The sequence below is a fragment of the Mesitornis unicolor genome, unplaced genomic scaffold (assembly GCF_000695765.1).
Source record: "Mesitornis unicolor isolate BGI_N332 unplaced genomic scaffold, ASM69576v1 scaffold7816, whole genome shotgun sequence".
NCBI classification, from domain to species: domain Eukaryota; kingdom Metazoa; phylum Chordata; class Aves; order Mesitornithiformes; family Mesitornithidae; genus Mesitornis; species Mesitornis unicolor.
In genome coordinates, this window is record NW_010191647.1 from 18560 (window position 1) to 33461 (window position 14902).

A 14902-nucleotide genomic window follows, 5' to 3' on the forward strand; every position below is an offset into this window, starting at 1 on the left:
TGGTTGATGCACAAGCATCACAACACTGCATCTCTGTGATGCACTTGCATGCTTGAAGCCTGCGAGGAAGGAGAAGCTGTATGAAGCCAATGGTTGATGCACCAGCATCACAACACTGCATCTCTGCAATGCACTTGAGTGCTTGAAGCCTGCGAGGAAGGAGAAGCTGTAGGGCAGCTGAGCTTTCAGTGGGACCCAGCTGCACTTGCAAACCTCCTCCATATCACAAGGCAAAGGAGAAGCAGGTCTTACAGTCCCTCTACAACCAAATTCCACAAAATATGATGGTCACTTCGTCTGTAGGACTAGTGTACTCCCAAAAGCACTGGCAAAGGAGAGGCAGGTCTTACGGTCCCTCTACAACCAAATCCCACAAAATATGATGATGGTCACTCCGTCTGTAGGACTAGTGTACTCCCAAAAGCACCATTAATAAGAATACATCTGCACAAGTAAATTTATCTGGCATGAGTGAGTCTAGGACAATGATCTGAGCCCCAACCCATCCCTGTAAGTCTGTTCTTCACTGCTACTCCTCAATATTTGGGGGGAGGTGGAGAAGATGTGGGACCTTGCCGTCTGGTCTCCATTGCCCTGAATGAACCTTCTCAGCATCAGCCCAGCAGGATCCTCCGGGGGTGGTGGCTGCCATTAGCCCCTTCCCCTGGCCTGGCCAGCTCCCATGGGCCATGGGGTGGGTCTGTCTGTTTGGGGGTGTTTGTTTCTTCCTCACGTTCATCCTCCTGGCTGTGTCTCTTCCAAACAGTGAAGACCCTGAAGATCCCAGGTACATGGTATCCCTGCTTTGCTCAGGCCCTTTGGGCATGGTTTGTGCATGCGTGTGATATGTGTGTTGGTGTACCAAGCCCTGCATGGCGTTTGGACCAAGGAAAGGTTTTGTTTCATGTCCTCTTCTTTATGGGGATCAGAGCTTTCTTGTGTTCACCCCATCTCCTTCCACCCAAAGAGCAGGGTTTCTTTGTATTCAGTCTGTTCTCCCCTATGCCCAATGAGGACATATTTCCTTCTACTCAAGGGCCTTTCAAAGGAGCTTTGAGGATAATAATTGTCTGTGTGTCTAGCTATCCACCCATCCATCAACCCATCCATCCATTCATCCCAATGCACTTCTCACCATCCATCAATCTGTCCATCTGTCCATCGACCTATCTCAATACAATCCTATCCATTCATGTCACTGCATTTCTTTCCATCTATCTGCCACAGCAATTCTCACCATCCATCCATCCCAGTACGGATCTGTTTATACATCCCAGTGCCATTGCACCCATCCGTCTATCCAAAGAACCACTCACCCATCCATCCATCCAAGTACAGATCTATCTGTGCAATCATCCCAGTGTCATTGCATCCCTCTAACCATCCATCCATTCACCCACCCACCCATCCATCCATTCATGCAGCTCAGCGCCATATAATCTATCCATCCATCCTAAAGCAATGCTCTTTTTCTGTCAGTCGTTTTATCTTGTTCTATCTCCTCCCTGCTTCCTCCAGCACCACCAGTACTGTCACTATCTCTGTACCCAGCTTCCTGAATGCCAGTGGGTTAGGAAGTCTTATTCCCACAAGATCTCCCTCTGCCATGTTTGTGTATGGGATTTTGTTGATTGCTTGGTGCATGTTCCTGATAGGGAGTTTTGAGGGGAGAAGGCAGGCAAGGGTCTTTGTCACATCAACCACATCTGATTTAATTTCTCTTTGTGATTGCAGAGCTAAGGCTAAGGGGAAAGAGAAAAAACACCTCGCGTTACCATTCAGGTACCCTGACCCTCTCATCCCTGCATGTGCCCAGGCTCATTTTCCAGCTCCAGCCTCTACCCCTTCACAACAGCATTATTGCATCTCCTTGAAAATGCTGAAATTTGTACAGGACCACAGATTCATCCGTGCTAGTGACAGTGCTTAAAACCACATTGCTTGAAGGCTTAAAGTGAGAATTGTCTGATGGTGCCACTGATGGGAAATCTGTGCCCATTTCAGGCCCCCAGAGCCCAAACTGTGGCTGTCTGCGCCTTTTACAATGAGGGTTGGAGTGGAATGGGCAAGAGACAGCGGAGGGAAGGGAAAAAAAGAAATCTGGTATTAGCTACTCCATCAGGCCCTTGGGGATCCTTGGAGAAGGATCTCTGAACCTGTCATATAAAGCAATTAGCTTGTTCACCATCCGAGTGTCCAGGACCACCAGCACCGTGTGTTGCTGCATACAGGAGCCAGGAGAGCAGAGTCACAGGAGGAGGGGGACATTTGGAGCATAAATGTTCCTGTATCCCTCATCCAGACCACGTTTACACCAGTGAAATGCATAGGGGAAGGGTGCAGGCACAGGCACTGCCCTGTCCTACCCACTCGAGGATCCTGGCATAGGGGGACCAGGCACCGTGGCATTTCTAGAACAGTTTGGATGAGCACTGGTGGGGAGGGAGAGTTTCCCAGCCTGGCTGTGGCAGGGAAGGGTCTTGCAGCAGTGACTTGTTCAGGGAGATGCAGCTGCCATTCCCTCCAGCGATGCAAATGACCTGTGCATTTAGACCCAGCCAAACCCACCATGCTCGGAGTGAGATAGTGATGAGCCCTGGCTTTGCAGGGAGCTCGGACCACATCCATGAGCTGCGTGGAGTGATTTAAATCCTCTCCTGGCACTGGGCAGGGGCACTAGGGCAGCTTTTACAATGCAGATGAACCAGCTGAGCTGCTGGCATTAGGTGTTCACTTGTGTCCATGCAAGCTCAGCTGGCAAGGGAATAATTTCTGCTGGTTTGCTCTCAGAGCAAGTGTCAGTGTAGGGACAGAGCAGGGCTGCTTGTTTCAGAAGCAGTTTCTGGATGGGTTTACTCGGCCATTCTCCAGTCCAGGCTCCAAGCTGATCTCTGCCCGTGCTGGGCTGAACAGGAGGACCATGCTTTTCCCAGGCTCCCACCCAGCACTGGGTCCTGCTGGAAGTGGTCTTCTTGGCTTGTCTTCTCTAAAACCCCACCGAGACACACATCAAGCAAAAATGTGGGGTTTTTCTGGGTGGTTTTCCAGCAGAGAGAGCCAGAGGTCCCTGCTCTGAAGCCATCCTCCTGCCCCATGTCCCGAGCACAGGCATGGCCATGAGGCAAAGCAGAGTTAACAAGCTGTAATTAAAAACCAGCCCTCCTAATTACTCACCAGAGCTGGTTAATTGTTTTCTCCTCCCAGCTTTGCTGATGCACCATGGAGGAGATTAGCCAGGGAAGAAAGAGTGACTGGGGAGGAAAAGAGGGAGGCAGGATCCAAATAGAAAAATGGGGGAAGGAAAATGGTTTTGAAAAGCCAGAGCAGAGGCAAAGCAGGGGTCTGCAAAGTGACACAAGGAAGTGAGGAGCTGGTGTTTCCTCCATGGTATCAGGACAGGAGGACCCCAGATCCAACCCATCTCCTCCAGGTGAGTCTTCTCCAGAGGGAGGATATGAATACTTTTCTGTGGGAGGATAAGGAAGACCACTGCCCTCTACCAAAAAGGAGAGGAAGCCTGGTCTCCTGCACCAGGAGCATCCTCAATCTGTGCATGCACAGCTGTAGCTGCCTTACTGACCCCATTCAGTGAATGCCCATCACCTCCAGCTCCAGGTGTGGGGAATTGTGGTTTTCCTAAGCCCCTCTAGCCTAGCAGAGGATCTCCCAGAGGTGTTATCCACCTAAATTACAGATGTAGGCAGGACAGGCATGTTTGGGGTCAGCCCTGCTGAAGAAGGTTGTCCATGAGGTGCTTGGAGCACTCATAAGGAGCAGGAAAGCTGCAAAACAAAGAGCTGTTTCTGGTTTTATGGTCTCATCGAAATATTTGAAGTGCACTGAAGCTCCTTTGCCTTTTGTTCCCTCAATGCGCGGACACCGGCTCCAGCAAGGGCAAAGAGAAGACGAAGGAGCACAAGTAGGTTTGCTCTCCTTGCTCTTTCTCCTTCTTGTTTCCAGCTTTCCCAGCTCGTGCTGTGTCTGATCTGGTGCATGGTGTGCTCTCCTTTTCTCTAAAGCTGAGCTCATCAGTCCTGGAGGAACTTGAGTCTCTTGGGTGTGTGGCCTGAGACCTTGGAACCTGCAGGGAATATTATATATAATGCAATATAGATATATAATATTATGTCTACAGCAAATGCCAAATGTAAAAGATAGGTTTGGAATGGTTCCTTATAGCACTGGAAGGGAGCTGTGAGGTCTTGAGAGAAGCCTGGCTCCAATCAGGCTTGGATGGGTTCTGGCTCCTACCATCCAGCTTTGGATGGGTCCTGGCTCCCATCACCGGGCTTGGATGGGTCCTGGCTCCCATCATCCAGCTTTGGATGGGTCCTGGCTCCCATCATCCAGCTTTGGATGGGTCCTGGCTCCCATCATCCAGCTTTGGATGGGTCCTGACTGGGAGGGAGGATATTCCCAGCTTGGGCATGGACAGCCTGGCCAGGGGTTGGGGCAGGAGTTGGTCTAGGTGAAGGTCATCAGCAAATGGGACTTAGCACCAGCTTTACAGCTCCTGTGCCCCCAGGTCGTGCTGTCACATCATCCATGTAGACAGGTTTCTTCAGCTCCTGCCTTTCTTCTATCCCCAGCTGCTTGTTTTGATACCAGATCAGGCTGTGTGTGTGCTGTCTCCCAACAGCAGCATACTCCAGCTCTCTGGCTTGGCAGATCTGCTGAAATCTAAGCTCAAATCTCCAGCTGTTCAGGAAGTGATCCCTGCAGGGCACTTCCCAATCAGTGAGGTCTCTTCTGGCTCGTATTTATTGCACTGCAGCTGTTTATGGACCAGTTTCTGGTGGTATCTTACTGATGGACCCTCCTAATTAAGGGTGTAAAACAAGGGGGTAGAGATGGAGAACAGAGAAAAAAAATGTCTTCAAGCAGTCAGTGAGGAGAGAGCAGACTCCAGAAAAGATGGGAAGGGATCTCCCTTGCTGGGTCCCCTCCCCAATTTGGGTGTCTGGGAGAAGCAGGCTGGATCTGGGTGTTGGGGTCTTCAGTGGGAGAACTGGAAGTCCTGTTAGCAGGGGGATGATGGAGGCAGCATGGGCATAATTCCTGCAAAGAAATGAGCCATGGAAACTCTGCTCCCTACTCCCCAGTTAAAAGCAATGATTAAAATGTCCTTTTCAGCCATGAATAATTAACCAGTAACCTGCAACAATATCTTTAACTAGAAGCAAGCTAAACAGAAGCTTTGCCATCAACTGAGGGTAATTCATCTGCTCAATCTCATATTAGACACCAGAAAATCCAAGGGGAGAGTGCTGGGTGGATGCTCTGGTGTCTAATACAGGTTTCAGCATGCTTGGAGCCATGTCCCTGCTTGGAAACAGAGTTGAGGTGTTTGGTCCTCTACCCTCAAACTTGCAGGACCCAAGTCTTGAATCATCACTGAATCATCAAGGTTGGCAAAGACCTTTAAGATCATCAGGTCCAACCATCAACCCAACACCAGCATGCCCACTAAACCATGTCCCCAAGTGCCACATCTTCACATTGACCCTGCTGCCAAACCGGGTTGCCATGGGCCAGCAGCTTGCAGTGTTTTGGAGGGCAGCACCATCCCCTCCAGCATCTCGGTTCTGTAGGAAACAAGGCTAAACACAGGTTTTGGCAAAAGCAGAGGCTCGCGGTGCTGCCGCACAGCCTGTGTCAGCATCTCATGTTCGCTTGTCCTCATGCAATATTGATGTGGGGACGGTGTCAGCTCTCCACCAGCACCAGCTTCCCACTGGAGCCATCGGATGCCTGGCAGGAGCAGTGAAGGGGTTGCCACAACCTTTGTTTAATGCTGCGAAGACCCCGCTGTGCCCAGCAGGGAGCTTGGCTGGGGTCTCCATCCCTGCTGGGTCCCCACTTGCCCATGGGGCACAGCTCTGACCTGGGCACTGGGATGGCCCCACCGCCATAGACGTGTTGCTGGCCGCTCTCCTCTCAGCTGAGCTCTTCCAGTATCTCCTCCTGGGGGAAGCCACATCCTGGACGGCTGGCGGGTGAAGGTAGTACCCCCAGGGGATGGGAAGAGGGGGTGTATGGAATGTGTCTGTGCTCACTTGGCTTGGACAGGGTGACAGATGGGGCTTGGGAAGGGGCTGGGGACAACGGTGAGCTGCTGGGCATCTGCTCCAAAGCATCTAGGACAGCTCCTTGCTCATCCTTCACTTCTTCCCTTCTCAGCACGTACCAAGTGTGCTGCCAAAATCTTTACTTTTTTTTTCTTGGTGACCTCCAAATTCTGTTATTTCCTAGATATTTGCCTCCCTAGGACTTCAGTCCACTGCGATAATACCAGTAAGGGCAGTGGTGGAGGGAGGAGGCAATGCCAGATGTTGTAACTGGGGCTGCAAAGAGCAGCAGGGAGATGCAGCCGAGATGTGGGCGTGGGGACAGCACCTGAGGTTTTATGCCACCAGAAAATTTTACTTAGGGACTTTGTGCCCTCCGGACTCTGCTTTTTGAACCAGCTGAGACTCATCTTGTAGATGTGGTAAAAGTCCCCATTTCTGGGCCTTCTTCTGCAGTAAAACTGCCTTTGGGGATACATGAGAGGCTCCTACAGCCAATGTCCTCAGCACGTTTATTGAGGCAAAGAGCGGTCACGGCTCCAGGAGGGGATGGGGGTGTCACTGGCTCCCACATGCGTCCCTTGGGAAGGAGCTGGGTTGTACTGGTGCTGCTGGGATGGGTCTCAGTCCATGCTCCTTGAACCGAGTGCTTAATCCCAATCTTGTTCCACGTGGCCCAAAACCAGATCGATTTACTGATAGGGACATCAGATGCTGAGCTTGCCATGACCCAAAGCATCCCCAGTGCTTGTTATTTTGGATCCCAGTAGAGGACCAACATCACCAGTATCTTCCCTGCAGAATCCCATAGCTCCACCACCAGTTGCTTTGTGGCTTTGTTTTACTTCCTAAGAAACCTCAGAATTTTTCCAGGACAAATACAGTGATTTTATCACTAACCATTGTGAGCACATTACCTGCATGCTAGCTCTAGGGCCGGTGAGATCTTTTTTCTTCTTTTTTTCTCCTCCTTTTTTAAGAAATCAATTGGGAAGAAGGGAATGTAACGTAACCAACCCTGGAAATGCGGTGTCTCGCTGTGTGTCTGCTGGATTTCCCACACTCGGCGATGGAGAGCGGTCTCAGAGCAGAGTTTCACACCCTGAGCTGTTACAGCAGTTGCTCCTAAAAAATGAGTTTGCCAATAGCTTAAAAGTGCTAATTTCGCTCCGTAGTGCCTCAAGGCAGATGTTCCCTGGCAGGATGACAGATGCAGAAACCTACTCCTCGTCTTTCTTCCTTCTATCCATTGGGAAACTGCTCTTTCACTGAGGATCCAGGGAATTAATCACAGCTACCAGAGACTGCCCTGAGGCCTGAGCTTTGCTTTAGTCCCAATTAAACCTAGGCTATAAATAGTTCCTGGATCTCGTGCTGGCCTCCTGCCCCGATTGAACTCCCCCCTCCCTTGGTGAATACATTATCCTCCTATTCTCCTTAATTTTCTCCTCGTTTTGCTCTGGCTCTGTCAGCATCCTACGAATTTCTAGGTTTTTATTGAAGATAACAAATGCATCGGGCTGGCTGCAATGCCAGGAATCTCTGTTTTGCAAAAATAAAGGGTGCAACTTCATAATTTGGTCCCAGCCAGATGTGATCAAGGCTACGACCAAGGGATTTTGCAATTTCGGTGATGTTGCTCAGCTCATGGGCAGCGCAGCCCAATCCTGCTGCATTCAGGGCTGGTGCTGAGCCCTGGTACCCAGTCTTGGAGGTGAGGTCCAAACTGGAGGTGAGGTTCCCCCTTGCTTCCAAGCTGGCCCAAGAACACCTCCATCAAACCTGCAAGGTTTCTGCAAAGAGCAACTCTTCCATGTAATGGGAATTTTCCAATTTAAGCAAAAATTCCCTTTTGCCTTTAGCATCTTCTGCTTTTGGGATGGTCCCAGGCCATTGCCTTCACGTCTCTCTCCAGCTGCCTGTTCTTTAATGTTAGAGCAGGGTTATTGCACTAACTTGTGCTCCTTGCTGGTTTCAGTTTTACAGATAGCTATTGTATAGATTTATTTTAGATTTTTAGATTTTATATTTTTCCTACTGAGTTTTTCAGCTAAAAATCCCACACTACATCCAAACTCCATCACTTTCACCAGGGTAACTCAGAACCTCCCACCTCTCTGCAACAGCAGCATGGACCTACCTCCAAATAACAAGGAGCAGTCTCCTGATAATAACCGCAAGGCTTTTATTATCTTTAACAATAAAGATATCTCATAAAAACAGGCCAGACTAAGGTGAAAAACCCAATTTCTCTTCTCCTGGAGCAAGCTACAAGCTTGCCTAGGTTAGTAAAGAGACAGGGAACCCATTTCTCTGACCTTTAACAGTCTCTGCCCATTTGCTAAATCTGCATTTGAGAGCAGTTTGAAATCCTATCATTTGCTGCATATATTTTTGCTGTACCTCTAACAAACATCAAGTGACATAGGAGCCCTGAGTACCAATGCATTTGTGGCTGCATGGGGTGATTTCTAAGCTGGAGCAACAGCCCTAGCCCCACTGAAACATTTGGACCTAGAAGCCTTAAACTCGCCTTGAAATGATGGATATTTTCAGAAAGCAACTGGCAAACCATTTGCAAATCCTTATTTTATCAGCCAATCCAGCCAAAACCGTCCTGAGTTAATTTGACCTCAGTCTGGGTTGCAGTCGGGGTGCTAAGATTGACCTGGTGCTGGTATTTACAATGTTGGAAGGGGAAAAAATCACGTTGCTGCAATGGGCTGCTGAGAAACTTTCATATCTGCACAGGTTTGCTGCTGATCTAGCCAAAAAGGTTATTGATTTTTCACAGCAAGGAGGTGGGGGAAGCAGTTGGGTGTTCTAATTTTCAGGTAATGGTTTTGGGTACCTGGGGAGCAATCACACAACCGGGTTTGGAGAGATGAGAAGTCTGTGCACAGCAGGGGCTGGCAGCAGAGATGGGAGGGAGGGATGGAGGGAAGAGTTCATTGTGCTCCAGCCTTATGTTTTATCCCAATTTGGAGTATCCCTTCAGACAAAAAAAGACTCAAAGGCAGTGCATTGAGCTGCAATCTTGACTCTAATATTTCCTCTCTTGCTTTTGAGCTGTGAAAGGCTCCTCCTGTTCCTACCCCCAAGTTCCAGAAAACAGCACTAAAAATACAGTTATTTATGGGGTTGTTTGTGGTGTTTTTTTCTCCCTCTCCTCTTCCAGAGCCGGGAAAGGAGTTTTTTCAGCCATGAAGCTTGGCAAGACGCGTCCATCAAAGGATGACCATCGGAAACAAGGTACTTTGTTCCTGGGAGGAGGTTGTTCCTGCACTGCTGCCATTTTCTGGCTGTTCTTCACGGGATAGCACCTGAGAGACCCCATAGTATAACAGAATGGCTTGGAAGGGACCTTTAAAGCTCATCCAGTCCAAACCCCCTGCCATGAGCAGGGACATCTTCAACCCGACCAGGTTGCTCAGAACCCCATCCAACCTGGCCTTGAATGTTTCCAGTGATGGGGCATCTACCACCTCTCTGGGCAACCTGTGCCAGTGCTCTACCACCCTCAGAGTAAAGAATGTTATAGGATCATCAAATCATTAAGGTTGAAAAAGGCCTCTAAGATCATCAAGTCCAACCATCGACCCACCACCACCAAACCAAATAAACCATCTTCCAAAACACCACACCTACAAGTTGTTTTAACACCTCCAGGGATGGTGACTCCACTTGTTCTTTATATATGGCCCAAATCTCCCCTCTTTAAGTTTAAAACCATCCCTACTTAGACATACAGAATCGTAGAATGCTTTTGGTTGGAAAAGACCTTTAAATCATCAACTCCAAACATCAAACCATGCTTGTCCTATAGCTACAGGCCTTACTGAAAATTCTGTCCCCAAAGTGGCTCGCGTTGGGCACATCCAGTCAGGAGATGCTGGGTGCTCAGGTGGAGAAGTGGAGAGAGGGGCTCTGCAGGGAAATGGGAAGTAGGAATTGGTGGAGAGAGTCTTCTTCTGAAAGCATGGCCAGATATCACTCACCTTGTGTGAGTGGCCAACCGCCACACAGGCAGCTTCTGGCTTATACTTAAGGGGCAATTGGCAAATGTGACAATGCAAAGCAGAATTTAGCCCTTATACCTTGCTGGATGTAACAGCACAGCAAGAGGAAAGGCTCAGCCTGTCCCCGTGCTCAGCACCACGGCAGTGGTGAAATCGGACGCCGTTCTGGAAACGTGTGGCAGGGTCAGCAATTGGAAATTTGTGGTTGTTTCCATTCAGACCAAAGGATTTGGTTTCAAAGGCAAAGGAATGGGGAATGCATGTTTGCAGGCAAGAACAAAGCATTGCTTTAGATAGGGTTTCTGGGCAAATCTCCACTGTTTTTCAGCCAGGTTTGAGGGTATTTCAGCCTGGAGAAGAGAAGGTTGTGGGGAGACCTTAGAGCACCTTCCAGGACCTGAAGGGAACAGGAAAGCTGGAGAGAGACTTTTGACAAGGGATGGAGTGATGGGACATGGGGGGATGGCTTCAAACTGAAAAAGGGTGATTTAGGTTAAATATAAGGAAGAAATTGTTCATTATGAGAGTGGTGAGGCCCTGTCCCAGGTTGCCCAGAGAAGCTGTGGGTGCCCCTTCCCTGGCAGTGCCCAAGGCCAGGTTGGACGGAGCTTGGCGCAGCCTGGGCTGGTGGAGGTGTCCCTGCCCATGAGGGTTGCACTGGGGGGCTGTGAGCTCCCTTCCCACCCAAACCAGTCTGGGATGCTAAAAAGGGAATTTTGCTTGGGATACCAGCATAGGTAGAGGCATTGGCACCCTGTGGGAAAGCATGGCATGGAAACCTGGGTGACCTCCCTCTCTCCCCAGTGCCTGGGCATTCATCTTGTAGTTAAAGCTTCATGCAAGACCATGGAGAAAGCAGCTGGGATGCAAATGCAGGACCAGGGTGCACGGTCAAATAGCACAGTGCCTTCATGGATGGGCATGATTCCTACCCTTGGTCTGCCCAACTGGTGATGGGATGGGTCGGATGTGTTGCAACTTGTGTTGGCCAAGCCAGCATCCCTCTTGTGCCATGGTCTGCTTTCCTCCCATACAGGCTGCTGGTCCTGCTCAGGTCAAACAGACCCACTGAATCACCAAAAAACAATGGTTCTGACTCTCAGAAACTCCCAGCTGAGTTGAGGACAGCCTTTCCCCACCCAACCTGCAGTAGAGTGTCTTTTTCTATGCAGATGGAGAGCTTTTCCTAACTCCTGTCCTAAATCTCCTTCACTTCATCTGAAGCCCTTGTTATCTCACAAAAACAGGCGAGACTAAGGTGAAAAACCTGATTTCTGGTCTCCTGAAGCTTTCCTAGGTTAGTAAAGAGACGGGGAACCCATTTCCCAGGACCAGAGTCTGTGCTGTACGGGTGGATTCGGTGCCACCCAGCTGTGCCACCAAAGCAAACCAGTGACCCAAAACCTATAAAGGTTTTTTGGCCCAACAGAATAAAACCATTGCTGCTTTATGGTCGTTTCTTGACCAGACCAAAGGCAGGAGGGGCAGGCATGACATGCCCATAGATCATGCACAGGAAAGGGGTATCTCAGCAACTTCTTCCAATAGAAACTCCAACCGATGGAGGGATCTGGCGTCTTGACCCTCCCTGAGCAATTTTTCTTCTTGAGAAATAACCCCTTTCTCCTGCTTCTTTTTCAGACCTCTCTACCCCAAAGCTAGAGGGGTGGTTGTGTTTTCAACTGCACTTCTGGTAGTTAGAGCTGCAACGCTTGCTGAAGTGCTCTTCCATCCCTTGAAGTCTGGGGTGACATTTTCCATCTTCTTTTTACCTTCACAAAACCATGCACAGGCATGCTGCCCAGGTGGAATAACATGTCACTGTAGGTAATACCTCGGTTTTTAATCCCTTTTCAGACCAGGTTGTCCGTGACCTGACCTGGTCACCATTGTTCTTTGTGAGGTGAAGTTGATAGGACGTCTTGGTTACCTTTCTCTTCGCCTTTAATTATTCACAAAGTGGAAAGAATAAGAGATATTCTTTTGTCTCCTTGATGCAGATGAACCCGCTGTTTTGGAGGCAGAAGACCTGGACCGAAAAGCCATGAGACAGGGATGTGGACTGGAGCCAGACACCATCTCCTTGGCCTCTGTCACTGCTGTCACCACCAATGTCTCGAACAAGAGGTGAGGGTCAGGCGTGAGCTTGTGCAAGCCCAGAAGTGAGGGCACATTGGCAGACACCCCACAGTCATGTATTTCCCGAGTTGGGGCATGTTGGAGACCATATTTCCCCATGTAGCCAGTGGTTTTCTGGAAATACCCAATCTGCTCTACAAAGAGCACCAATCAGAGAATCATAGATCATAGTTTTGGTTGGAAAAGACCTTTAAGATCATTGAGTCCAACCATCAAACCAGCCCTAAATCTATCTTTAGACCATGTCCCTGAGCATGACATCTCCTCGTCTTCTAAACACCTCCAGAGATGGTGACTCAACCACCTCCCTGGGCAGCCCCTTCCAGTGCTTGACAACCCTTTAAGTAAAGAAATTCTTCCCAATATCCAACCTAAACCTTGCTGGTGCAACTTGAGGCCATTGCCCCTTGTTCTATCACTAGCTACCAGCCCCTAAATGTTCAGTGGTGTTTCACAGCCCCCAGGGTTTATGTTCCTCAGATTCAAAGAGGTCAGGAGTTTCGAAGGGTGACCCTGCAAATGCCCGCTCATATCAAGTCCATCTGTGGTTTAACCGAGGGTTTCTTCTGCCCTTCCACAGGTCCAAGCCTGACATCAAAATGGAGCCAAGTGCTGGGAGGCCAATGGATTACCAGGTAGGTGACAACGTTGTGTCCCCAAGCTCAGCTCACCGGGGTCACAACCCGAGGGGCGGGGGGACCATTGTGCAGGGAACAAGTTCATGATGGGTTTCAATGTGCTGCACTCATGAATTGTGACTTCCCAAGAGCTGGCATTTAAATGGTCGAGCGGTAAGCCCAAGATTAAGTAATTAATTGGTTTTGCTGTCCATCGTGTGGAGCCCAGACTAACCAGTGATGGAAACAAGCCATCTCCAAGACATTTCTCACTTCCCAGGAGCTTTCATGATGCTGTTTGGTATTCAGGACCAGTGAGCCCTGGCTGGCAGGACATTGCCCATTGGATTTCCTCGGATAGGCTGGTACCTGGCTGCTGTTGTCCTGTTCAGTGATGCTCCCTTCCTGTCACCTTATCTGGAGTCAGGAGAACCACACGTTTCTTTTCCCAAGGCTCAGATGATCCCTATTGCTCCCTTTTCTTTCACTAGTTGATACCAGCATGATTTATAAACTGTCTCTTCTTCTCATTTTTGCCAAATTGTGCCGATTCAGCAGCAATTTAGCTTTATGGCCTCACCTCTCAGCACAGCAACACACTCCTGGGGATATCCTCGGAACAATGCAAATAATGGTTTTGTTGTTGTTGGTTTTGGGGATTTATTGCCAAGCCTTTGCAGACCAAATTGTGAGGCTTGCAGGGAATGAGCGTGTTTGGTTCAGGAGCGAGGAACATAAAGAACATAAAAAGGAGGGGAAGATGCGAAACAATTTACAGCCAAGAGGCAGAAGGAACACAAGGTCCTCTTAATATGTTACCAAAGTGAAATTTCCCCAAAATTACCCATATAGATAAGAGTAATTTTTAACAGATTTCTGTTTTCCATTACTATATCATTGAAAAGAAAGCTGAGTTCAAGTTACAGAAATAACTCATGATAGTTAGAGAAGGCACGTGTAAATTAACTCATTTGTCGGGCTTCAAGGTAGCCAGGACTGAGAGTTCAAGTTATTTAATAATAATAATTTTAAAAGAGACTCAAATTCACTATGCTTTGGAGCCTGGATGTTACCTGTCCTACCATCAACTTCTGATGACGTTAGAAAAATGACTGCTAGAAATTCAAAGGATTTGTTACCTACATGGAAATACACCTTCTGATTTTTACCTAAATCAAGAAATTTAGGTATAATCTAAGCAGGAATTCCTAATATGAATTTATTATTCCACGAAAGGAATTTAGATGCCATCTAAATACCTAATATTCATTTAACATCACAGGGTGGGTTGAATTGTAAATGGCAAACTTCTATGTCATAAATACATGCATGATTTGCTCTTATTCTGTTGAAAGTGGTTTATTTTTCGTATACCACGTACAGGAATAGGGGTTAAGACAGGGATTAAGGCAGCGAGCAGCATCCGATGCTGCTCTCAGGAGGTGAAGATGCTCAAATCCCTCTCCCCAGGTCAGCATCACCATCATTGAGGCCCGGCAGCTGGTGGGGCTCAACATGGACCCTGTGGTCTGCGTGGAGGTGGGAGAGGAAAAGAAATACACATCCATGAAGGAGTCGACCAATTGCCCTTACTACAACGAGGTGGGTCTGTCCTCTGGTGATGCTCACGGTTACTGTCTCCTCAGGCTTTGCATTGCTGTTAGTCAATTAAATGTAATTTCTTGTCACTTGGGTTTGTGGGGTTTTTTTAATTCTTTCTTCTTCTGTCACCTCCTGTCAGAATAAAATGAAATCTTAAACCACACAGAAAGGAGAAATGAAGCCTTTGCCCTCTGGTATTTTGAAAAAATGACAAAAAGTGCACTTGCTTGGTCTGTGCTAAATTATTCTCAGTTTTTCACAGAAGCTCACACTTCCTTCTGGCTCCCCAGACTGAGGGGGCTGTCAGTGTTGGGGCTCACATTGATGCGTCCCTGCTGTGACATGTGCTGCAGGATGCTCCTCCGGGCAGCGTCCCCAGCTGGAGCATGAACTATAATGCTGTCTTTCAACCCAAAAGGAGCCTGCTCTGCCTCTCCCACCTTCACAACTGCTCTTT

The 14902-nt window shown here is 48.6% G+C and overlaps 1 protein-coding gene across 1 annotated transcript in view; it reads left to right on the forward strand.

The window, feature by feature from the left end:
• The window catches only part of LOC104542474 (otoferlin-like), a gene marked incomplete at both ends in the record, with an annotated part of 45490 nt that overhangs the window by 17868 nt on the left and 12720 nt on the right, over nucleotides 1–14902 (forward strand). The window contains 5 exons of the mRNA XM_010186805.1: nucleotides 3890–3919; nucleotides 9247–9320; nucleotides 12088–12214; nucleotides 12807–12861; nucleotides 14314–14444. Of these exons, the coding sequence (XP_010185107.1) occupies nucleotides 3890–3919; nucleotides 9247–9320; nucleotides 12088–12214; nucleotides 12807–12861; nucleotides 14314–14444 (417 nt within the window). The remainder of the gene's footprint in view (nucleotides 1–3889; nucleotides 3920–9246; nucleotides 9321–12087; nucleotides 12215–12806; nucleotides 12862–14313; nucleotides 14445–14902) is intronic.